At 35.0% G+C, this 25,169-nt stretch overlaps 1 protein-coding gene across 1 annotated transcript in view; it reads left to right on the forward strand.

The window, feature by feature from the left end:
* Positions 1–25,169, forward strand: part of WDR72 (WD repeat domain 72) — a 105,191-nt gene that overhangs the window by 26,276 nt on the left and 53,746 nt on the right. The window contains exon 13 of the mRNA XM_010014391.1: positions 7,886–8,091. Coding sequence (XP_010012693.1) covers positions 7,886–8,091 — 206 coding nt within the window. The remainder of the gene's footprint in view (positions 1–7,885; positions 8,092–25,169) is intronic.

Below are 25,169 nucleotides of genomic sequence, written 5' to 3' on the forward strand. Positions count from 1 at the left end.
TTGTGCCTTGTTTTTTTCTTTTTTCATCTCAAAGAAATTAGTGATTAAACTATTTAGAAAACTCAGGCTTAGGCTTCATCAGGTGGCTGCGAGGAATTAAGTTGTACTGTTTTAATGAAACTCTTGGTTCTAAGAGTTTGAGTATCATTTCTCTAAAAACTGTATGAGAACTTTCTCTTGCAAACTTGGTCATTAATTTGCTATGGACTTACGCCTAGATTATTGTAAAAGCAACAATAATTACACTCCTGTGATGGTTTAGTCTTTGCAAAATGTGGTCATTTACAGTGTCTTTTGATATCTTTCTTCACTTTCCCTTTCTCTCTTCTGTGACTCCATCTTTTTCTCTTTTTCTCTTCAGGTCATTGGGCAGAATTAGACTTGAGTGTGGCCTAGTTGATGAATTCTGTGGTTGCATTTCATATGCTGAAGGCTGTGGTGTAGCTAGGGCCAAAGTCGTAACAGTCACTTCCTTCTATCTTTTTTTTTTTAATGAATTCTGCATAGCCTAAAGATCTGGACTGATGTAAAACTCAGTTTTAGAGTCCTTGGGAACTACATCTGGGAAGTCTTTTGGGAAACTCTAACTACTTGCCTTTTTTTATTTTTATTTTTATTTTTAATTTTTTTTACATGCTTGGGAGCAAAATCCCCTCTTTAATATTAAGTTTCTGTGAAGTCTGTTTATTCTCTTTCTCCTGGCTAACAAAGTTTGCCTATATGGTCTGATGCCCTGGTCCAGAAATCCAGGACATTTATACACTTGCAAGAGTAAGATGAAGTAACAGTGAAATGGTGGTTAGGAAGGGGCATCACATCGATGTCTCTGCAGTTCATGTGAGTAGAGCAATGATCTTCATCTTTAACTGATAATAAACTATAAATCTTCAAAATGGCAAATTGTGCTAAGTTACTTGTAGGAAATGCCTATAGAGTTTTAATGAACTCCTAGACATTTGCATAGTAAACTTAAACTTTTGATAAAATTGCCAGTGTGTGGTTGAAAACATTCAGGCATTAGAAGGCCTTTGGAGAGATGCGTGTTTTTCACGAAGAGATGGTATATGACAAATTGTTTCATTAGTTTTAGTGTTTCCCAATACACTGAGTTTGAGTAAGATTTTCTCTTGTTTCAGACTGACCCTATGCTTTAAAAAAAGTCCAGTTTGGTTTTGTACACACACTCAAATTCTACACGTACTCAATTCACACCCACATGGTAACTTTCCTTCATTTTAGAATTTATACAACATAGTATTGGTAAACAATTTGTTTAAATAACAGACTTAAGTCAGGCGCATATGTGAATGAACTGAAAATATGGGCCTTAAAGTCTGCTTGGTTATGAAAAAAAGGCTTTCATGTGTACTCCTGTCTCCTATTAGGACAAACAGGTCTTGTTTGATATTCCTAATAATGATCTCTCAAACATTTACATCGCACCGGATTTCATCATCCTTTGTGAAACTACGAAGAATAGTGCTTCACAAAACTACATCTCATATACTAAGTACTCTAATGCATTACTAGGAGGAGTTAATTGAAGGCTGTGAAAGGCTTGTATCTCCCCTGAAGGGAGCTTTTCGTATTTGGAAAAAGGCTCTAGTGATTTAGCTCCTCTGTTCTTAGGTCATGGTCTGACTGTCAACATTAATAGTCAGGGCAGACACCACGTGGGTTGAGATCTTCTTGATTTCTCTCCCCCTTCCACCTTCATGCTTAAGAGGCATCCTTAAAGAAAGGGAAAACCTGCAGGGAGTGCGTTAACCCAGCTGTGCACTATTGAACTGAGACAAGATAACTTCTTGCACCAAAAGTAACTAACTTTAAACAATTAACACAATGCAACATTAAACTATTTCTGGTTTAGGCAGTCTTTCTCTGAGAAAGCAGCTCTGTGAAGAAATTCAAGGTATGATGAAAGTAACATATATGATGAAATGATAAACTGTTAGATGGAAGGTTACCATTTTACTGTAGTTTCTCAGTGCATCTTCTACTGCCTCTTAAATCACTTTCTAAGAGACATAAAGGATGAAGGAACATTGGTTAGCATATTTTGAAAATGTGAATATATATGCTTTAGAAGCTGTTGGAGCTTTTTGTTTTAATTAGTTAAGTTTTCACTTAAGGCTGACAAATGTTTTGCCTTTTTTTATGGCAACTTACACTTTGTACATATAAACCTCAGGTCAGCTTGCACTTGAATATTTTATAGTTCTCTAAATTTGAGTCATTGTTCAGTAACTACTTATTGATGTAGAATAGTAAAAGGTAGTGGAGCTTGGAAAAGTCTGTCTTGGAAAGAAAAAGCAGTATCATCTCTTACCTAGTCTGTAGAAGCTAAGGACATACTCTTATGCTGAGATTAGTCAGGTATGTTTCTATTCACATATATGTACACATGTACTTTTATATACTCTATGTATACTAGCTGGAACATGTATGGAATTAAGCTGTATATCTGTTTAAAAGAATGTCTCTTACAGCTGATAGTTGATCTTAATAATTTTGCTATTAATATTGAAGTAAGGTTATTAATATTTCATTTAATATTATTTAATAACTTCATATTATTAATAATGAAGTCTATATCTATTTAAAACAAGAACAAAACAAAAAAAATTTAAAAAAAGTGAAAGTGAGGACTGATTGACATTGTAAGATGAGTTTGTATGAGGGAGGGTTTTCATTCCAGACATTAAAGGAGGGATTCTCATCCTCAGTCCATGTTTCAGGTGGTAATAAAGAAATAGGCAGAAACTGCTCATGTCTCTTCCAAGTTCTTCCATTCAGCCTAGTTTAGCAGATTTAATGTATCTCAATTTCTATTACAGGATTATTGTCCTTTGCTGTTTAGAATAGCTTAAACGGAGTCAGAGGGACAACTGGGAAGTTCTTACATCTTTTTTTCCTGGGGTGTTTTGTCTGCAGCAGAAATCCTGAGATGAGGACTTGGCTGCATTGGAGAACTGCTCTTTTTATCTACCTACATAAGACTGCATTATATATAATATCCTGGTAGTTTGTGGTGTTCTTCACTGCCTTCTTTAGCTGAAGGGTATCTTGACAATGGTTATTTTGAAAATGCATATTCTGAAAAATGTCTGTAATGCACAGCAGGTGGACTACAAGACTGAAATCTTGCAATGCACAAAAACATCAAGGGTGGTCTCCCAAGACATTCTTCATGCTCCTCTATACAGTGCTATAATCACAGGGCATCTCCTTTGTTAGTCTATTCCTGTATGTAAAATATTCCTTTAAAGATTATTAGATTTTGATAGACTGGTGTTTGTTTGATCTCTCCTATTTCTATTTGATAGACCGTATTTATTTTTGTTTGGATATTGGTTGGAAATACATATGCTTAATGCAATGTTTGTTCCCTTTGCTTTGGGCCATTTGATATTAGAGTGGTAGCACTAGCAGTTCCGAGAACTCTTTCAAGTGAAGTGCTTGACAGCTGTCTTGGAGCAAGATGGCAGACTTGTGAAATTCGAGTATCTTCCAGTAAGGAACATAAGTTATGTTTGCCTGACTCCAGCAGTGTAGAAGAAAGCTCGTGGGAATTTCTTTTCAGATGAAATGGGTATTTATGGAAAGGGAGATATTGACAGAAAATAAACAATATTACAGAGGAGACTTCTAAAAGGTGATTTAGTTTTTTTTTTTTTTTTATTTTTTTGGGGGTTTTTTGCCACTAGTAAAGAAAAGGGTTTGTTCTTGACCACATACTCTTTTCAAACAAAATCAATTCTGAAACCATTTTTCATTCAGAGATCACCGTTACGCTGTAAGATTCAGCTGAGTTACTAGGTCACAGCAGCACTGCAATATTGAGGATTTTCAACACTTTAGCTGTGACAGCAAACAGAAAGCACTGGAGCCTGATGATATGACAGGTCATGTGATGTCAGTGAATACCTTGTCTTGAGGCAGGATAATATGCGTGGCCTTCTCAGTAAAAAAACATCATTCAGTAAGAGCAGAACCCAGAGAACTGTGTGGACAGTGCTAACACCAAGAGACACAATTTGTAGTATTTGGTCTAGAAGAAGAATAAGATGTTTTAACAGTCTCTAGCCAGTCACATCTGGTGGTCCAAAGCTGCCCAGGAGAGTGAAATACTCCACTCTTGTCTGTTCCTGAGACTTGGTTGCCATGGTCACAGCTTTAGAGAGATAAAGACCTTCTTTTCCTGTATTTTGTATGTATAGTAGGGGGTCATAGCAGCGGTGTTGCTGCTATGTAGAAAACCCTATCTTTTCCCTTTCATTCATTGTTACTTATGCTCCCCAATCAAAAGCTTTTGGGTGCATTTGTGTTTAAAATACTTCAGGTTTCAGAGTTGTCTTTGTTTCTGTCCTCTATCCTGTATTTCCATGCATAGGCTTTGCCTTTTCTTACTCCTTTATTTTTGTTTTCCTTTAAAATCAGAGACAACATTCCTAACAGATAACTGTTCCTGGAACAATAACCACCCTGCTCCAGTATTCTTTTAACTGTTTGAAGTGGTCAGAATGTCTTTGTCATATATACACATTTCCCTCTCCCTCCCTGTTTGTTTGTTTCAAAGATGTATTCAGGAATCATAGAATACAGATATCTTCCTTTATTTTTGTCTCTGCCACCTACTCACTTTGTAAATGAGTATTTTGGGTTCTTCAGAAGTGTAAATACAGTGGATAAAATAAACACTTTGTGATACCCACCGCTTTTTATCACACCTTTTTCCTATGCACTTTGTGCTTTCTTATTGGAACTCCAGATGGACACACAAATCTGTGCATATATATACATGCACATACAGAGAGAGATCCATAATTAAGGTGTATATGCAAGCAACCATGCTTTTTAAAGAAACCATTTTCTAGAAGGTACTACTTTTAAGAGTTTTGAGATAGCTGTTATGAATGGCATATTAATGATATAAACATGGAACTCATAATGATGATTTTAGGTGAAATTGATTTTAGGATATCAGAGCTTTCTGTTATTAAGAAACTAAGCTGGTTGTCCAGCCTATAATTGTTTTCTGCCTATAAATGTGTTTTTAAAAAAAACAAAAAACCAGAAATAATAAATATTGTGACTCTGTGTGAGAGGCTGAGTCATATTTCTTGCCCAGTGTGAATGCAGAAGGGATTTTTCTGAAGTAGTTCATTTTCTCTTTTCTGAACTACACATGGAAAATGTTATACTTGCTACAGTATGATCCCAGTGCTGACACTTAGAAAAGAGTTCAGTAGGTAGCAGAAGTGTTCAGTAACACATGTTCAGTTGTTTGTTTGCATCTATAAGACTACAATAAGCAGAAGCACATTTATCAGCATTTTAAAATGATACATATGTGTGCATGTGTAAAGTACAAAATATCAGTTTGCTTTCACGTACATTAAGACTACCTGTTTATTCTGTTCAGGCCATGGTCTTCAAAGGTGAAATGCTTCTCTCCCCCTTTTCTGTAACTTTTACCCCTTCTTCTGGTCTGTTTCTTTTCCTTTAAACTAAAAGTTTTTCCTTCAACCACAAGTTGAAAACTTGGCTCTGAAGCTGTTTCCAGGGAATAAGCTCTGTTATATAGAAAATAATGCAAACCTTAAATATATACATTTTCTCCTGAGTGTATATGCATATATACGAGGATGAAAAGTCAGGCCACTCATGTCTTGGTTTGTGACGGAAACATGATTTTATCCTCTTTTGCTACTATAGTATGATAGCGTTAATTAAATGATTGTATTCTATTCTATATCCACATGAATCTTCCACATAATCTTCCACATAACAGTCTGGCTCTAAGGGATGACTGGTGGTGTGCACATATAGATGCATCTAAAGCTAACAAAACCTGTTTTGAACCTCTGTCTAGTGCTAAAGAGTATGTATAACCAGGTCTTTGAAGTTTAATACCATGCCCTCAAAATTGCTGGATTGATTAAAAATTTAGTGTAATATTTGCCTTAGATACTTGTCCATAAATATGATACCCAGTAATTTCACAAGGATATTATGATTATAGTATTTCTGAACCACTTGAGTACTCTTGGTAGTGAATTACACAGACCATGTGATACAGAAAACAAGGATGGGTATGTATCAATATGTATATACGTATAAATATTCCCTGCATAATGGAATTACTGCAGAAGGTAGTAGGGAACGCTCAGTCCTTCCCACTTAACAATAAGGGAGAACAACTACTTACTTAGTGATTTTTCTTCATCTTTTGCTCTGAATGATGGAGGGGGCTCTGTGGTGAAACAGGGTATATGTACAGCTTGAAAGACTACGTTGCATATATAAAGAGGCGAAAACTATGTTAACTGAGTGACTATTATTGTGACTATTATTTCCAAACTTAATGTTGCAAACACTTTTAATTCTTTTAAGGTTGCGTGTTTGCTCACATCTAGCCCTGTAGGCTTCTATTAATATATTTTTTGTGTTAGAAATACTGAAATGATGTAGCAGTGTTGGGAGCATTGTAGCCAGTTTTGTTTTGAAGTATTTGTAGACATTCCAACTTGTAAAGATCTTTGGTCAACGCTCTCCTTCCAGTAAATATTCAGTTCTGTAATGATCCATGACACTAGCTCCAAATCCTGGGGAGGGATGAAGAAAATTGCATATTAAATACAACTAGGACCGATCCTTGTTTTTTGAGTGCAATATTATAGTAATCTACGGTATTCAGTTGATTTTGTAGGGGACAAAGAATCAGTTGCAATACTTTGCTTTGAATTCAAAGACTCTTGGCCCTGTAAGTAACAGGAGTGATACTGCAGTGAACAGAAATGGATGAGTTTCAAAGAAATAATTTCAGATGAAGAGTTTTTATACACATATACACACAAACACTTATCGTATGAGATCCCTCAATCCCAGTCCAATATTTTTAGCAGGTGTTACTGATAGAACTTCAATGTTACACATTTTTTTCTGGTAGCAGTGAAAGGGAAAATTCATGTTATGTTACTTGAGGCTACAAAGAATTCAAACTTAAGGGAAAAAACATTTCACGTTACAGCAGATATTTAATACTTTAAAAATCCTTCACATGTCTTTTATCTCTGGTATTTATAGGAAACATGCCATTTCAGCAACTTCTTATGAGTTAATTCCTATAGGAAATGTGTATTATATAATAGGAGCTCATTTCAAATACATTTAAGCTCAGTTTAGATATTTTTAATGTCAGTTATAAAGTACTGTTACTAGAATTATTACTAAATAAAAATATTACTAAAATATAACTGTATAACAGTTAACAGAATCTGATTGCCTAGAGTTAAAGGAGTCACACTGCTAAGATACATGTACTATATTCAGGTGTTTAAAAAGTGTGAGAGGTAAAGATATTTTTTAAGAATGGAAGGAAAAATTTGATCTTTCCCTTGCTGTTTGTAATCCGGAACACTAGAGGACAGCACTAAGATATTACATAAATGTATTATTGTTTACACTGTTAATGACATAGATGCTCTGTGAGGGCTTTGTGGAAACAAAACAAATTACTCTCTTGAACAGAGTTAGGGCAAGTGATATTCTTGAATTTCTTTTGTTGCTTTGAAAATTGCAACTGACTTCATGCGTTATATGCAATACCTTGTTTCTTGTTGTCTGAATACGGTATTTCCCGTAGTGATTTCTTTAGAAATTAGGCTTTATTTTTTTAATGTAATAATGCTGTAGAATAGACCCTTATGTAAAATTATATTTTTAAGGTCCATAAAATGTGGAATTAGTTGGCTCATCTGTAAGTTCTTCATGATTTATCTGCTCACATGAAATGTACTAAGTTAATGCTATGATACTTGCACTGAAATATGAAATAGTATAGTTCCTTGAAAAAATACACTTTCTGTTTGTTTTTCTCTAGGTACACTGGAAAGACATGAGACAGGTGAAACAGCAAAAGCAATTCTTAGTGCCATTGAAGATTCAGAATACCTGGTGGCAGATTCTCTACTTCCTGCATCTCAAGAGTCAAAAAGAAATAAAAATGCTGGATACAAACACTCTAGCTTCTATAAACATGGCATGGTCTCTTATGATTTCACTCACACAGAAAAAACGTCAGATCAGGTAAGAACGAAAAGTAAAGCATGTCTCCAGAGCAAGGAGTTGTGATCCAAATTCTTTACTCTTTCACCTTCACTGATGTGTAGCCCTGTATAAGTGGCATGAGGCTTGCTTTAAAGTTTATAAAGGCTTGTTCTGACTGGCTCAGTTTTACATCTTCAATCCTATTTCATAGAACAAATGGGCAAGACTGGGGGAGTACCTTATGCAAGGTCACCAGTAGGTAGTCTCAGAATTGTTTTCTCAGAGACTTTGCACCCATAGTTAGACCTTATTTCCTTACGCCTCTGGCTTTTGACTGCACCTATTAGCAGTAACCTCAGAACCTCCTGATACAAGTCATTAAACCAAATGTGAGTGATGGAGAAGTTGTGCTCTTTCTCTTTGCTTTGAGAAAGAACAGAGGGAAATACCATGCTGAAACGAGTGTTAATGTGCTGTTAAAGCTGATAAAACAAGTACAGAGGCACCTTATGAGAAGGCTGAAAATGCAATAGTAATTCTATTTGTAGCCTAGATATATCTATATATTCTAGTTATTCATAGGTATTTAAAAAGCCCATATTTGCTAAATGTAAAACTAATTATTAAAACTGTCTCAAATATAATATAATCTTAAATTCAATTACTTTATTCAGGTTGGAAGATAATCGTACATACTTTTTATAAAACCATGTTTGTGTCTCAGGAATGGATAATTCAGTGACCTCTTGATACGAGTGTATCTTGAAGAATAGGGCCTCAGTCTTGTTTGTTAGTGTTCGTGACTAATTAATGGGTTTTGGGAAGTCTATTCTCTGCAATAAAAAAAATTATGTATGATATTCCTCAGTACTGAATTTAGATTAAAATATCTTCCCACAAGTATGGGAATGTCACCGAAGTCTGGGAAATAAGTTGAAAGATGAAAAAAAGATGAAAAAAATGCTTTCCCTTAGCTTGCATGTGGAAACAGCCTTCAGAATGGTCTCAGCCTTTTTCTGGCTTTATTAATTATGGTCAATTAAATACTGTCTATTCCAAAATTATCTCTGATAAAGTGTAGCTTAATCCAAGTCCCCATTCTTGAATTTTCTTTTCTAGTGTTTTTTTTATTGTTATCCACAAATTTACATATAACTTTGAGTTTATGATAATTATTGTTTAACTCTTAATATTTATCTTTGACCTTTTAGTAACCTTAGTCTGATTTCTAAAGTTCTGTTTGATCCCATTTACTGAAAAGTCTTATTAGAGCGTAATCCTGCTGAGCATGTTGTGGGGCAGATGGTGCACTAGTTGGCCATTGACACAGAATCTGATCTCACTGTTCATTAAAAAGAATAGTTTCTTGTCTTTTTAAAGAGGAACAATGGAAAAAGTTATAGTTGTATTTGGAATGTAGTTTTGGTCATACTTATTAAATTAAAAATTGCTTGGATTTTACAAAGTGGCTGGGAAGAAAATGTGCTGCTCATGGCATATGGGAAAATAGTTTTTGGTAAATTTTAAAATGTGGAGTTTCACATGCTTTGGGATTTATATCACAATAGGCAAAAGTGGAATTGTAGTAATATTTTATTTGATTTCTCAATAAAATGTTCCATTTACTTTTTTAAACATTTTTCATGATTTGGGACAAGATGAAAACTTTTTATTGAGAGAGTATTATTGATGTCTCTTAGACTTCCCTATGACTGTCAAAATATCTTTTATTTCATCTTTTTGTCATTATAGTCCTGTTATTTTAGTCTAATTTCCTGACAAAGTTCTATTCTTCAGAAACCACTTTGCATTCATCAAAAATCTGTCATCCATTACATCTAGCTTTTCTTCCTATCCCCATTACAGCAGGTTCCGTAGATTAGTGTGGGAGATGCTGGAGGCTAAATATATAGGGTGTAGCTAGACCTGAGAAGACAATAACAATGGAGGACCCTTTAATGCTATTCCAGAAGCCCAAATGCAGGCTACACAAAAGGAGTATGTAGCTCTGACACTTCCTTTAACACTGTTTTGTTATTGCTGAAATGAAGCCTGGTTATGAATTCTGCTGTTTTTCTTAGTTCCTATCCAGGAAACAGTTTTTTCAGAAAGTGCTGTAATGATTCTTCCAACTCTTAAAATACTCTCTTGAAATCCAGATCCCATGAAATTAGTCAAAGTTCTGTGCATATCAGAGTGCAACATCCCACATACATTAAAAAGCATATAATGACCGCACAGGTGAAACTATCATAAAATTTTCAGGTTGCCAAAAAGCTTTAGTATGCATGTATACAATGAGTATTTTATTATCATTTTGCTACTTTGGCAAATTATGTATTAGAAATTTAACTTAATGCTAAATTGTTAATAATTATTTTTTAAAGCTGTCAGTTTTTGTCTCTTAAAGAATTCAATTTCAGAAGATTTGTCACAGAAAAAGTTGAGGGGTAGCTATTCTGTCCTGTTGGTATTATGTTTTTGGGTGATCCTTACTTTGCATAATGAGAAGATTCACATAAAGATAGCAAGTAAGATTCAGCATTTTTTCTTAATGTTTAATTTTACATGGTTTTATCATTAATATTATATTTAAGACAAAATAACATTTTTAGAGTAATCATCTCTTTCCTCCATCCTAAGAAGAAAGCAGAAAAATATCCTCACATAGAAGTGCAGTTTCAAAGGCTTTCTTTCAAAACATTTGTCATCATGTAAATCACAGATACAAAAGCCGAATGCTTTGATTTCATGGTGTTTTGACCATTTTAATTCTTTTATTGTACTGCACGTGCCAGTGGGAGTACCAATAACAGATGAGTGTGACAAATGCAGTTAACACAAGATCCATATTAATGTTGTCAAATCCTCTTGATATATTTAAACAGATTTTAATTATTTTCAATGTCAAAAGACCAAAAATATATAGCTTAATAGTTTTTCAAGAAAGCTTTACTTAATATGTGAATGTAAAACCTCTCATAAAAACGAAACTTTTATATTGGCCTTAGCCATTGACATAGGGTATTCATCAAGTCAGCAATTTGTGTGGCAAAGTGCCATTTGAATAGCGTATTGTTAGAATACTTATGGTCCACTTGACAAGGGCTCTTGCTGTAAATAGTGCAATTTGACTCCAGCTGTTAAAGAGTGGCTTTGACAGCAGCCAAATAGAATGGAGATGCTTTACTGCACCGCAGAAAAATCAATATTGGGTTCTTGTTCATAGTAACCTGTTTTTTCTTTTTTTTGCAGATTTATACAAGACTATCTAGAGTTCATTTGTGGAAGTTTAAATATTATTTTAAAAGTGGGTCTGTTTTATTTTCAGATTAATGTTGGTGATGAATGATGCTTGTGTTTAGTAAAAAAGAAAAAGACTGTTTTGTGGATATACACAAACAATGTGGTAATGCAGCATTATTTTAACTCTCGGCTTATATGGATGGATATTAAGATGTGGGTGCATAAGTTATATAACTAATGACAAAAAATGAGCTTTCCTTCCTCTTTGTTTTATCCTTTTCATAGTGCTACTGTGGTATCCCTGTCAATTTTCAAAGCATAGGGTTTTTTAAAGCAGATTTCTTTGTTGTTCTCCCTGTAACAGCCCCCACAGATGTTGACTATCTGTAGTGCCATTGTAGATTTTCCTGAAGCGTAGTCTTGCTGGTGCTGAACAGTTTTACAGCAGTAGTCAGTGACACAAGGTTGCTATGATACCTGGCCAGTAGCAATAGGTATTGAATCACTGGTCTTAATTACAATAGACTACACACTAGATCGTGTGCTCATGGTGTTGATATGGAACTGGTTCTCATTATACCTTTAAGTCATAGTTACATTTGAAAATTGGAGCTGTGTGAAAAAGTGGTTTAAAAAAATATTTGAAATGCTTCAGTGCATCATATGAGGATTTCATTGATGCTCATAGAAAGCTTTATATGCTTGGGAATTGTTTTCCTAATGTTCCAGAAACCTTTGATGTAACAAAGTTTCCTAGCTTTTCAGATAAATAAATTGGATATAGATCTGTGATTATCATGCACTAATATTTCTAGTTATTTTAGTAATGTAATTACAGCTTCTTCTGGGTAAAAATCTTGGAGGAGGAGCAGCTTGCAAAATTTGTGCAAACCTTGGACTGCTGAATTATACTACTGAAGAGCTAGACAAGAAAAGAAATTTTTTTACTCTGTTTCAGAGACAAACAAGACAAAAATGGGGGTGAAGTATTTACTTACATCTGAACTTTTATAGGAATGTTAGGTATATTTATTGTTTGATATGTCCACTCAACTATTTCTTAAAATACTGTTATTTCAGTATTAATGTAACGTATGCAGAAAATAGTCAAAATATCTAAGTAAGGGTTTATACAGTATCTGTAAAAGTTCATTTGATTTACAAATAATTATGACCAGAGTAGCTAAGTATCAGTGACTATAACACTCATATCAGTGACTATAACACTCGTAAATGCTTTTTATGTTGACCTACCTTGTATTAGCAGTCTAACTTAGTGACTAATTTAACATTCACTTACATAATAGCATACGTATTCTGGTCTAAACAAAATATGTAAAGGCAAGATGTTTCTGAAATAGAGGCAGTTTCTTAGTAGGAAAGCCAAAGTTTATATTTTTATAGTTGCTAAAAAAAAGAAACAAGAAAATATAGAAATTATAAATAAGAAATATCTATTTTGCTATGTTGCTGCACAGAATAAATAAAAGACAAATGAAGACTGTAGGACAGTATCAGTTTACTTGTCTTAGTATAGTAAAGGATGCAATTTGAAAATAAAATTATTATTGGAAGCCTGGGAAATCACTGCTAGTTAAATCTTAGTGATGGAAAAATTGATAGAAAAATGGAAATAAGTTACCAGCACAAATACCAAATAATAATTATCAAATACAAAATCAGAAGTGGTATCATAAACAATGTCATGTTAAACATGGCTTCTGTTTGTTTCTTTCCTTTTGTAATACTTAAGTATTATGATAAGGAATTACAGATCTTGATAATTTTTATGAAGCAGTTTATTTAAGAACAAAGGCAAACAAAGTAGAGCATTTCTCCTTAAAGCTGGTAAGCTTTATGCTGCTACTGCCAGGGTATTTCTAATTTTTTTTTTTACTGGTGTTCAGAAGCTATATTTAGTAGTATATTAATTAAATGTAGTAGGAAAATGAGTGAAGAAATGAAGATATAGATATATTTCTTGTAATTTCAGATACAAAACATTTCAGTGCTTCACTTCCCATGAAATGTCACCAAGTATTTTATCAAGGGATCAAGGTAGCAAAATAACTATAGTGAAGTAATAACTTTAGTTATGAGATTAAATTGTTACCAGCTAAAAGGCATCATGATCCTGAGAGATACTGAGAGGTTGGACCATAGGTCGGATTTGTTGGAAACTACTGTAGTTTTTTAATTGGTCCAGCAAGTCAAGAGTTTGTTGATTTCAGTGTTCTATCCACTGCTTCAAAGCAAAATCAAAGCAAAAAAGCCGACATTGTGACATTAGAGCACATTTTACTCTTGCAGATGTGGATAGAAAGTAACACAGTCTGAAAGAAATCTGATAAGCCTTAACTATGTATTTCAGTGCTCCAGACACTGTTTCCACATACTTCTACAAACTTTTTCTCTGTTATACAGAAGGTGGCTGACATAAAATTTTTGTTTTCCCTGGCTGGACAACTAATTGGACCCTCTGCTAAAGCTAAAAAAGGTGCTATGGTGTCCTACATAAATAATTCTAAGGTCAATATCAATAGTCCTTGTGAAGTATTTCACATTGGAGGACCATTTATTGAAGCTAACCTAGCTTTTGCTCTTTGTCTTCTCCCATATGTCAACCGTCACGCTGTAGTACCCTTCTTTGTCCCTTGGAAACTGCAGCAAAGTTTGTATTTCATTTTTAGGGATATATCTTTATGGATAGGAACATACAGGTTCTATCTTACTGAAGTGCTGTTATTGATACCTTATTTTTCAGTTCTGATTGTTTCTTTCAGTTCTTGGTATGAAGTTTGAAATTTCCCATCTTATGTTTTACTTTTACCAATTTCTAGTCCCTAAGACATGATTTCTTCTTCAGAGATCAGCCAAATCGATTTTCCGTGGAAGTGCTTTACCTAATTCTAATAATTCTAAAATAAATTGCATCTTTGTTACAACCTTTATATTTTTATGCTGTCCAGTGATGTTCTTGAGAATTCCTCACCGTTCATGAAGGAGGGTGGTGGAATCTTTACACCTGTGCTAATATTTTCTATTCTAAATATTAAGTTCCTGGCTACCCATAGTTCAATTAGTATTATTTTAGTGAAGAAAAGTACCAACAGTAACTCAGATCTGAGAGACTTTTGTGGATTTCTGCCTCGCACCTATTAGGAAAAAAAAAGAACAGTGATTTTTTCAGAAATACATGGGCACCTGAAATGCAATTACAGAACTAGGCTTGCAATACCCAGCCGTACTCAGCAGAAGTCTTGCTATCTGCTACCTTCCTTCAGATAACTGACTCTCTTATCGCAGTTACATAGCAGAAATAAAACATTAAGCTAAACTATGGTTCAATTAAAAACAAAGCAACACCAGTGGTTACATTTTGAGTCACTTGGCATGCTTTTCTACATATTAATACTCAAACCTTAATTAGTTCTGGTGGTCAGACTTGGTTTGTGCAGTACTTAGGGGAAAGGGTGAAGCAGCCAACTGGATGTCTGAGAATATTTGTTTGCAAATATTGTCCTCTTGGAAGCCTATGCAGTTCTACTGCCTTCAGTAAGATTGAACAACTGTCAAGGAAATAACAGTTTGAAATCTGAGTATGGAGACTTAGCTGCTGTCCTGATACATCCTAGTATGATACAGGATCTGAATAAAGTCCAGCTTGCCTATTCCTGCATTTTCAAGAATGGCATTTTCTAGGATAGACAGGATTTTAATTAGTGTTTAAGAATTTAATCCCATGTTTTGTTGCAGGGGGAGGGGTGTTGGTTTTGGTTTTTTTGTTTGTTGGGTGGGGTTTGGGTTTTCTTGGGGTTTTTTGGGTGGTTTTTTTTTTGTTCTGTTTTGTTTTTTTTTTCAAGCAAGTCACTTTCTTGGGATTTGATCTAGTACTTATGTAGATAAATTTTATGGGTGGGATTCTTATAATCCAATATGGGAAATGCACTATCAGAGCAGCCCAGGGCAAATATGTTATTTCAGTTGGAGTCAGCAGCCAGCTGTGGGTTGGTAACTTAATTTTTATATACATCAATCCTTCTTAGGACAAAGCAATAATCTCATGCTTTTACCCTCCTTCTAAGGTCGTGTTAGCAGTATCTCTGTGTTCAGCATTATTCTCAGATATTTGGATGTTCATTCATCCAGTAAATTGTTCAGTATAATAATTCCTAGATCCATGAGTCAGTAGTTTGTGTTTTCTGGATTACTGTAGCACTGCTTGTCCAGTTGAGGATATAGGAAACATGGGAGAAATGTTCCATCTTACAGGTTTTCTTAAGTGCTGAGTAAGGCTGAAAATGTTTTGGCTACCACTCACTGCCGAGCCCTGTATATTTCTAAAGACATGGTTAGGGAATTTACTTCTACATTCAATATACGTTAATATGTTAAGATATAAGCAGAGTATTTGGATATTGAGTGTAAAAATTAATGAGACTTCATTTAAAAACACCTTATTCTTTCATCTAAGCTTTTCATTGTGCAGAGACTGTCCATGTCAAAGACTTATTTTGAGAGGAGTAGATGTCCAGTTCATTTTTATATTCTTTCTATGATCATAATGTTAGAGACATTGTCAAAGGTATTTGTCTCCAAAAATCACTTTCATACATCCACTTGTATTAAATCCAATGGAAAATTTAAGTTCAGTATGTGTGATGGAGAGACAGTGTGGACATGAAAACACAATGTGAGAAACATTTAATTTTCATACCAGTTCTCTACATTGAGTGATAGACGTGCTAGCAATTCTCCCATAATGACTTAAAATTTGTTGTGCCCAGTATATCCATCTGGCCAACAATCTGCCTGACAGTGGCCTTACATACATGATAAAAAGGGGTATTTATGCAGTTGTTTAATCTGTTCATCACACATTGTGCCACAGACTCATCAGAAGTGATGACGTTCACATTGCTAAAAAGATAGTAACATTCTACACTGGGATTAAATAAAAAAGGGGGAGAAAGATTGTAATATTGGAAGGAAAGAGCTTGATTCTGCTTATGTTGCAGTTAAATGGATAAGCATTGGTGATGTAAGCTCCGAAAGTATTATAGCCTTTTCTGTGTGAGAGCTGGATTCTTGGAAGGATCTGGGCATCCTCAGTAATACCATCAAAGTTGTTGTAGTGAATAATACAATAAACGTAATGTAAGGCAAGTTCTAAGCAGTTTCTTTAAAATAGTTCATATGGGAAAATTCATCATGAATTGACATGTTTATTGGGGATTGCATTGTCCAAATGATGAAGCCTCAGGTCAAGCACAGATTGCATGTGAAAGCAAATTGGGGCACCACTGTTGACTCCAGGCTTTTAACGCTTAGTTCTTTATATGTGAGTACTGAGGTTTAAAAAGGGTAAATGAACAAGAAAAGTTCTGAATGCCCCTTTCAAGAGTATCCTCTGTCCTATGACTAAGTGTCTGAAGGTAAGAAATACGACCTTGGTGTAATAGTAACACCTTTACTCTGCATGATCCTCACCCTATGCATAAGCCCAGCATTGCTTTGGAGAGGGTAGGCCTGTCTTTTCTGCCCATTTTGGGAGGCTATGGATACTTTTAGTGACAAAAACTGTTCACATGCTACATAAATTTGAAGCTCCAGGAGGTAGGCAGGGTGAGACATAGAAGTGTGTACATGTGGATTGTTGATGGGAGCTATTTTGGATTAGAAGGTGCATATGGTCTTTACGTGGAGATAAAAGTATGGAGGATAATTTGGATCCTTTCTTTATATACAGGTTCTTTTAGAGATGGTGTATGGGATATGTTTAAGAACTATTTCAATTAAATACCTGCTGTAACTATTTTTAACCAGATGCATCTTTGCACATATTCTGCATTGTTCATCCTTTCAGCTGAGCAAGAAAATAGCTGTGTATTTGCAAAAAGGTTGCAAACATAAGGCAGGTTTGCCAATGTGATTTAACTCAAACAAAAGAGCATTCAATGTTATTGTTGAACAATGGATTATTTTTCAGTTACAAATATTATTGCAAGACCATATTGCTATCTAATTATTACTAGTTCTTCAAGCATCACCTAGGGAATTTGAAGCATTCTCTTGTGTTGTATGACTAAAATTTGGTGCAGCGATTTCAAGTAAGGGCTCTTATACTTAAGGTAGGGAAATCATGAAATGGAGGTCCAGGCTTTCTCTGAATGCCCTGTAGTATCCAACTGTTTTAGTAATCATCCACTGAATGATCTGTTTGATCATATGCTGTGTACTGCTCTCACTCATGTGGTAAAAGGCTATATTAAATTTTCTTCTTGCTTTTAATGATTAAAGTAATTAAATTAGGCTTTCTAAATTAAGAAGTGACTTTGTAGTAACTAGAAATGTAAGTCATATCAAGTTTTTAGTTTTAGCTGTAGAAGCTACTACAAAAAAATGCACTTTCCCAGTAGATAGAGGTGTTGTGTTCATGGTGTAGGTTTAAGACATGCTATTTCAAATCTGAGATTCTTGTGGAACTTGCTAACAGTATTTTATGTTCATAAACCAGTTTGAAGCCACAAACACAATTTCATTTATCTTTATATTCTAAGCTTTATAGAGTCTGCAAAAGTGTCCATCTGTTCAGCTGAGATTGCTTCAAATAGTGAGTGGTCAGAGACTTAGCTGATAAAGGTCAAAGGAGCCTCTTGACCCTGTGATACTTGCCAAAGCAATTGGAGCATAGGGACTGATATACAGTTAGATATAGCTTGCTAACGCGATCTCCACTTTAATTGGTAATGATAGAAGGAATGCACAGTAAAGTCATTGCTGAAAGAAAACAAAAAGTATCCAATATAGTAATTTATTACCAGTCAGTGGGTTTCACACACTAGGTTGTTTTACCCCTGCAGTGGTCAGAGAAAGCAAAAAGGTACTCTAACACTTAACTGAAAATGGATGCCCTGCTGCTATCAGAGATGCATGGTGGTCAAATGATTGCCTGTGCCATTAGCTTGGTAATGTTTTCTCTATTGTAAACTCAGCGCCCCATGTTCTTCCTGTGCATCAGCTGCAGATTGAAGGCTTTCTCGTTTGTCTTCTATTTGTGCTGCCAATCATCAAGCTGCTGTCCACCAAGCACATTTCAAGGAGGCAATTTTTTTCACTACTATCAACTACCATCTCTAGCAGCTGAGGGCTCAGAGGATTTAGAAATGAATTTAATGCTTTAATTTACACTGTGCCAGCCATTTTGTGCATTGTTTATGTATTAGTTTTCTGGGAGAGTTTTGTGAGACAATTACAGGTTTCCCATTTTGCAAACCTGTGTGTGAGATAGCACCTGCAAACATGTCCCCAAAACATAATTCTTTCTTATGTTATACATAATGCTATAATTTTCTTTGAAAAGCTTAAAAAGAAAAAAAAAGCCTGTGCAAGTAAAGACATTTTCTAAGCTATTCTGGATTAAAAAAATATAAATAAATGCAAAACCAAACATGGTTATTGCTTCCTGCCATCAAGGATAAAGCATCATGGAGAATAGAATAGAGCTGTCATTGGCAATAGAAGTTATTGTTTAACCCCTAGGTTTGGTAGCCATGCTTCAGTTAAAACAGTCCTTCTGGATCCATGAAGTACAAATGTAAGAGGGTAGGAGTAGCTAAATGACTTTTACAAGCAGCTGTGTGACATGCTTATTTTTTCTGAGCCTAGAGCCAAACATGGTTCTGAGAAAAGTTATGAGCAATGAACTTTGTTGACATCCCAGTGACTGGCATGATCCAGACCCAGAAGATGTAGTCCTCAATACATTTTTGTTGGCAAATTCTACTGCCCCTCCCTCCTCTTTCATTTCTACAACTGAGATTCTTCACATCTTAGTTTTTAAAAACAAATAATCCTATTTATTTTCAATGTTACTGCTTCATAGGTAATGAACAGTGAGTCAAACGTAAATATTGTCTATATAGTGTATTTAAAGGTCAGACAGCAGAGACATGGCAAAAGTAAGTGTTAAATTCATTGAAATAAGCATATTGATATTCTCAAACTTCATTTTGATAGTTCAGAAGCTATCATCATATCAAGTAAAATTCTTAAAGACTATGCAGTGGATTGAATGATTTCACATTGGTATTTGCTTAAAAATTCTTCTTTGGAAGGCTAATGTACATGTACCGTGTTCACAGGATGTCTTCATTGAATACACATGAGCACACAGTAAGGTGGTATTTTACTGATTAAATTGGCAGATTTCTTTATAGTAAGTATATTTAATAATGAACTTATTACTCTTTAAAAGAGATGGTCTTGCTTATCTTTTATCATGTACTTAAGTGTACTGTTTATTGGGCCTCTTAAAAGCCCGTAGTCTAATGACTGTGAAAATAGGAAAGTATAGGTCTGCTAAAAAACCTCAGACAAATAAGATATAGAAAATCCCCCACCCCAAATAAAACAAAGCAGTGCAGCTTCTGTTAATGAAAGAATTTTCCAGTCTCCTTTGACAATGCTTCCATTTAGCTCACTCCTGCCCCTCCTCAATCTAACTAAAATTTCATCTAAAAATAAGTTGTTCATTTTCTGTGTTACATTTTCATAAGCTTTTGTGGGTGGCAAGTAGTGGATAAAGGAGGGGACTAATCTTTGACTTGTTTAATGTTAATGGTTAAAAATATACACTCTCACAAGAGAAAGCTCAAAGGAACATAATTAAACCTCTTGAATATTGCATAGTTTAAAAACCATTTAGAATGAGCAGGATAGCTCACATTTATACTTTATATAGTAAGATTCATTCTGCAGGCACTGGGAACTTTGGGACCAATTTTATGTCACTTTTATCCTGTTATGTTTGGGATAAAGTGAAAGCACAATGGATAAAGGCAGCCAAAATTCTGTTGAACGAAGTCACATTTAATACTTCAGGACTTGTTTTACATAGAAGTTGATTCTGCTTATCCTGTGAGAACTGAGCAATTTCTTTTCAGTGGTATCAAAGTGACCTTTGAGTATATTTTTGAGTCTGGTTTGCCTTCTGAAAATGTACCATGTGATTTTGCCACTTTATTTCCTTTATGTAAAATGAATGTCAAGATCATTCTTGTCAAATCTGTTTTTAGCACAAAAACCACAATAGAATGTATCTAGTAAAGAAAGCTGGTATGGGGAGAAAGTACATATATATTAGGAGCTGAAACAGTATGGGAATCTCTGCTAGCTAATGGAAGTGTGTATTTGAAGTGGAATGGTGTTCCTAGAACAGCTTGTGTCCCAGTGGAAACAGGTCTTTAGAGATGAGAAGGCAGCTAGGTGAAATAACACTTGAATTTTTCTTCCCATGAAATTTTTATGTGCTATGTCTGTCTTAAACTGTTAAAGATAATGGCATGGCTTGATGTATTTGGGGGCCACACTAAGGATAGACCCCTGTCTCCCCCCTCCCATGGACATAGGAAATTTTTTCCTCAGGTGCTAAGGTGGTTTGGTAAAGATGTATGAGGAGAGAAAAAGTAGAAGAACAGGTTTGTAAGTTGTGGAGCAGAGTTCTTCCATGCCAGAATAAATCAATCAAAGTGAGTCTTCAGTGTTTGTTGTGCTAGCTTTAAGTTTGTTGCCCCATCCTTTAAGAAGAATGTGAAGGTCCTTGGATGTGTCCAGAGGAGGACAACAAAATGGTGAAAGGGCTGGAAGGAAAGTCCTGAGAGGAACTGCTAAGGACTTCAGGCTTGTCAGTTTGGGTTAAGAGGGGCAACCTCATTGCTCTCTACAGCTTTCTGAGGAGGGGAAGTGGAGGTCCTGAGCTCTTGCCCCTGGTATCCAGTGACAGGACACATGGAAGGGTTCAAAGCTGTACTGGGGAGGGGTTACACTGAACATTAGAAAACATTTCTATACTGGAAGCGTGACCAAACATTGAAATAGGCTTCCTGCAGAGGTGGTTGATGCCCCAAGTCTGTCGGTGGGGCATTTGGACAACATGCTTTAGCTTTTGTTCTATTAGATGATAGTTGTAAATGCTTTCCAACTGAAATAGTCTATTGTATCTTTTGTCCTGACTCAGACATCTTCAGTGGCAACATGGGGAGCTATTACAGAGGTGATAATTGCAATGCATGGAATATAGCTTGCTATTTCTAAGCTGCCCTGAATCCTGCTCTTTCCTGCATGTAGAAAGCTTGTTCTGCTATAGGTCAGTCTGAGATGATGCACAAGAGGTTCATGAGTCCCAGGATGTAATTTGAGTTTGTAATCAGACTTTTTGCTGCTATAAAGCTTATAGGTGAAGGCCTCGTAGGGACCCTTATCAAATGATTAAGATCTCTCCAAGCAGTAAAAATGTTCCAAGTTCCAGTTGTTAAGCAGGAATGTTATTGGCACACAAATGGCTTTATTTTGAACAAAGGTAGTCTAGCCTCCTTAGTCAGCCTCAAACAGAGTTTTTAATTCTAAACAAAAGAAACTTTTAAAAAGTAGGTTATTTAGTTTGGGATTTATAAATGTTTAAATTAAGATCTAATTGTTAATTATAGAGCTTCATGAGATACTTATCAGTTCTTGTTGGGGACTAGCCAATATATTAACTGAAATGGCTGATGGTGCTGTTAGATTAATTTTGAGATAATGCATGTATACACAAAAAATTTTAAAAGTGCTTCCTGTTCTTCAGTTTCCAACAAAAATAAGTGGTGAACTGTACCCTCATAGCAAATACCTGGTTTTATCCCTAAAAATTGTCATGTAAAAAAGACAATTTTTACACTTTATGGAAACATGACGTATTACCAGTTACAAGTCTTTCCTGACTAACATACACACCTCCTTTGGAGTAACTCCCTTTTAGACTTACTGCTAGTGATGCACAAAAAGAGGTAGCACATTCTACTGTTTTTCAGAACTGAACTACAGCAGGGGGGACATTTATGTTTATTTTAGATTCATACACTCAGACAACAACAAAGAAGACAAAGATCAGTTTTCAAAATCTGGACAAAATTACTGAAGCTGTGGGAAATCACACTGTTCACATTCTCTGTAATAGCTTCCAGATGATTTTTTTTATTTTAATAAATAACTTTAAAAATCTTCCCAAATTTTCAGGTAAATAATAAAAATTGATGGAAAGTTGGTAGTCAGGGAGACTTGTAAATAGGGAATCAGAGAGTTGGCTATGTCAAAAATAAAATTTTAAACTAGCAATAATAACCTACAGATTTTGATAATCATAATTTAAAAACAAACAGCAGAAGCATCTTTAGTTTATGTTCAGTATGTCATAGCCTGGTGGTCATTTAACTTGTAGAATTAAAGGAAGTCTCTGTGTACTATATTAGTTCTTTTTTGACATGATCATTTGAAATTCACTGGAGGAATAGTAAGGCTATATTTGGACATACACACTTAAGCAGTTTGGATTTGAAAGACAATCCTGTGATAACTTGGTCTGAGCAGAGCAAAAATTGTTGGAAAAGTAGGAAAAAGGATCTTTTCATTACTGAAGCCTGTGTGTTGGCAACAGGGAGGCTTCCAAGTTGGCCTGTGTGGTTCAATGACAAGTTAAGCTTTGTTATTGCTATCAGCCTATTTTTTTTACACTGAGTTATTAAATTCTTAATATGTACATTAGAAAAAAAAAAGGGCAATATTTATCTGAATATAGTAAGATTTATTTTTGTGAAATACTTCCAAACCTTTAGGAAAGGCACAGTACAGAATGTAAATATCTATTAATCTGCTTTTTCATACCAATCATCAAATGTTATTCCCAGCTCTCTAGTTGATAGTTAGTTTTATGGGTTTCCTTCCATTTTCTGTCACCTTCTGTTACAGACAATAGCTTGTCCATATTTCCTAAATAGTGTTTTATGTCTGAAGCTTTAGATGTCCACCTTCTTTCAATGCAATGAAATGCCTATGGCAGAGAGCTAAGATAGCTTGGTAGATGCTTTTAGGATCAATGTCAATAAGCTTTCCTATTGCCAATAAACATTTATTGTGACTTTGTACACAGTAGCATCACCATGTGCCTCAACAGATTGACATTGTCACAGTATTTTCTTTTGGATGGTGATTTTGTTAAAGGTTTCTAAATGTTAACCAAATGTATAAATGTATACAACAGAGAAAATGAAAATTATAGGCCAAATAGCAATAGCTTCTATTAATGTCAAAGCTAGCTTGTGAATTCCAGTGTTTGCATTCCATGGGGATCTCCCTATGTATTAGAAAACAGCATAATTAAAGATTAAAATAATCCTAATGCTTAACTACAAAGTATTTTTTTGGAAAAGGAAAGGCATAAAAAGAAAACCTGAACAAGCAGTTATAATCTCTTACTTATGACTCCCTATGGAGATCTTCAAATAAGATTATGTATTTAGTGTGCATCCTCATCTGGTGGGAGCATTATTCTCCAAGTATCAGAAAGCCAAATTATTTTATTACCAAAAACTAAACAGTGAAATAACTTACAGGCTATAGAGTTGGTTTTTTTTCCTTATTTGTAACTGTAATATTAACAGTTTAAAAATAGCTAATCCTCTAAAATCATAATATAAAAGGAGATAGGTAAAGAGTGGTCTTGAGAAAGACAAGTTAATCAACATTGTAGTTGAGACAAAGCCAGATGTTGCCTGTTTCCTAACTCTTGATGGTTTCTTTTAATATTGAGCTATTTTCAACACAAAACAGTTCTTTGCAGTAGCGGAATGTTTCTGACTATCACAGGAAAATTAAAACTAATATGGTGATATAGAAAAGTCTGTCACTTTATATGGAAGCTGACATAACAGTTTGCAAAAGTATCACTGGGCTGAAAAGTTGTTTCTTGATGATATCTTTCCTGTCATACATGTGTGCTTTTAAAGGTGAAATAGCAAGATTGAACACAATGCTGAGAGCATAGGCTTCAGCCGGACAATAAAAACATCCAAGTCATGAGCATTTACAGAAAAGGGCAAAAGCATCAACAAGGAATTTATACTCCCTCACATCTGCTGTTCCCCTGGAGGTAAAAGGTACCTCTTTAATAGATACAGCAGGATTCTAATATAAGGTGTTGTCACAATCTCATAACTTTACCGTTGGATGATCCTCCCAGTACCTTCACGGCATGCTGCTTCGTAGTGCAGCATGATTCCTGTGAAAGAAAGTAGTTCCTCTTCTACAAACCCATCTGGAGCTTCTCTCAGACAAAAGTTAGAAATCTGTCTTTATAATGGGTGGTATGTAGATTCAGTCCTTTTATATTAAAAAAAAAGGAGTAAGGAAGCAGCCAAAGAGGCTAGTATTCTACTGTGCCCCCACTAGTAAATTTTTTCTGCTTTCGGAAACCTGTAGAAGCACTCTCATGAAAATCCTGTCATGCTGGGAATATACAGGCACAGAAGGTTGCATGGGGAAAAGGGCAGAAAGAATTTGAAATGCTTTACTACCCAAGTTTAGGAGGATTCAAAACCTGTTTTCTTTGGGTATTTATTAACAGCAAAAATCAGATGTATGCATTGATACCAGCACACTTATGTAGGTATGTGGAACTGAATGATGCTCTGCAAATCTATTGCCATGAATGGCATTAAAGTTAGTGAAGAAGTATGGGCAATTTCAGAAAGATCCAGGTTGGAAACAGGGTGGCATAAGGTGAAGTCACATGTTCACAAACATTGTAGTAGCTCTGTAGGCTTTTTCTCTCAATTATTTTCATCTAAGTTCATTACTTTTAACTGGAGATCTAATTACCTATGTTCTTTATTGCCAATGAAGTATGTGTGGCTTAACTTGGAATTAAGTAACTTTAAGGTAGTTTTGCATGTTTTGAAATGGCAAAAGGCACAGTCTTTCTCAGACACATACCAAGTTGCTACAAAACACAGATTCTCAAGGTCCGCAAGAATTCTGTAACATTGTAGGATTTCTTT

The sequence above is a fragment of the Nestor notabilis genome, unplaced genomic scaffold (assembly GCF_000696875.1).
Source record: "Nestor notabilis isolate BGI_N333 unplaced genomic scaffold, ASM69687v1 scaffold17645, whole genome shotgun sequence".
Classification (NCBI taxonomy): domain Eukaryota; kingdom Metazoa; phylum Chordata; class Aves; order Psittaciformes; family Psittacidae; genus Nestor; species Nestor notabilis.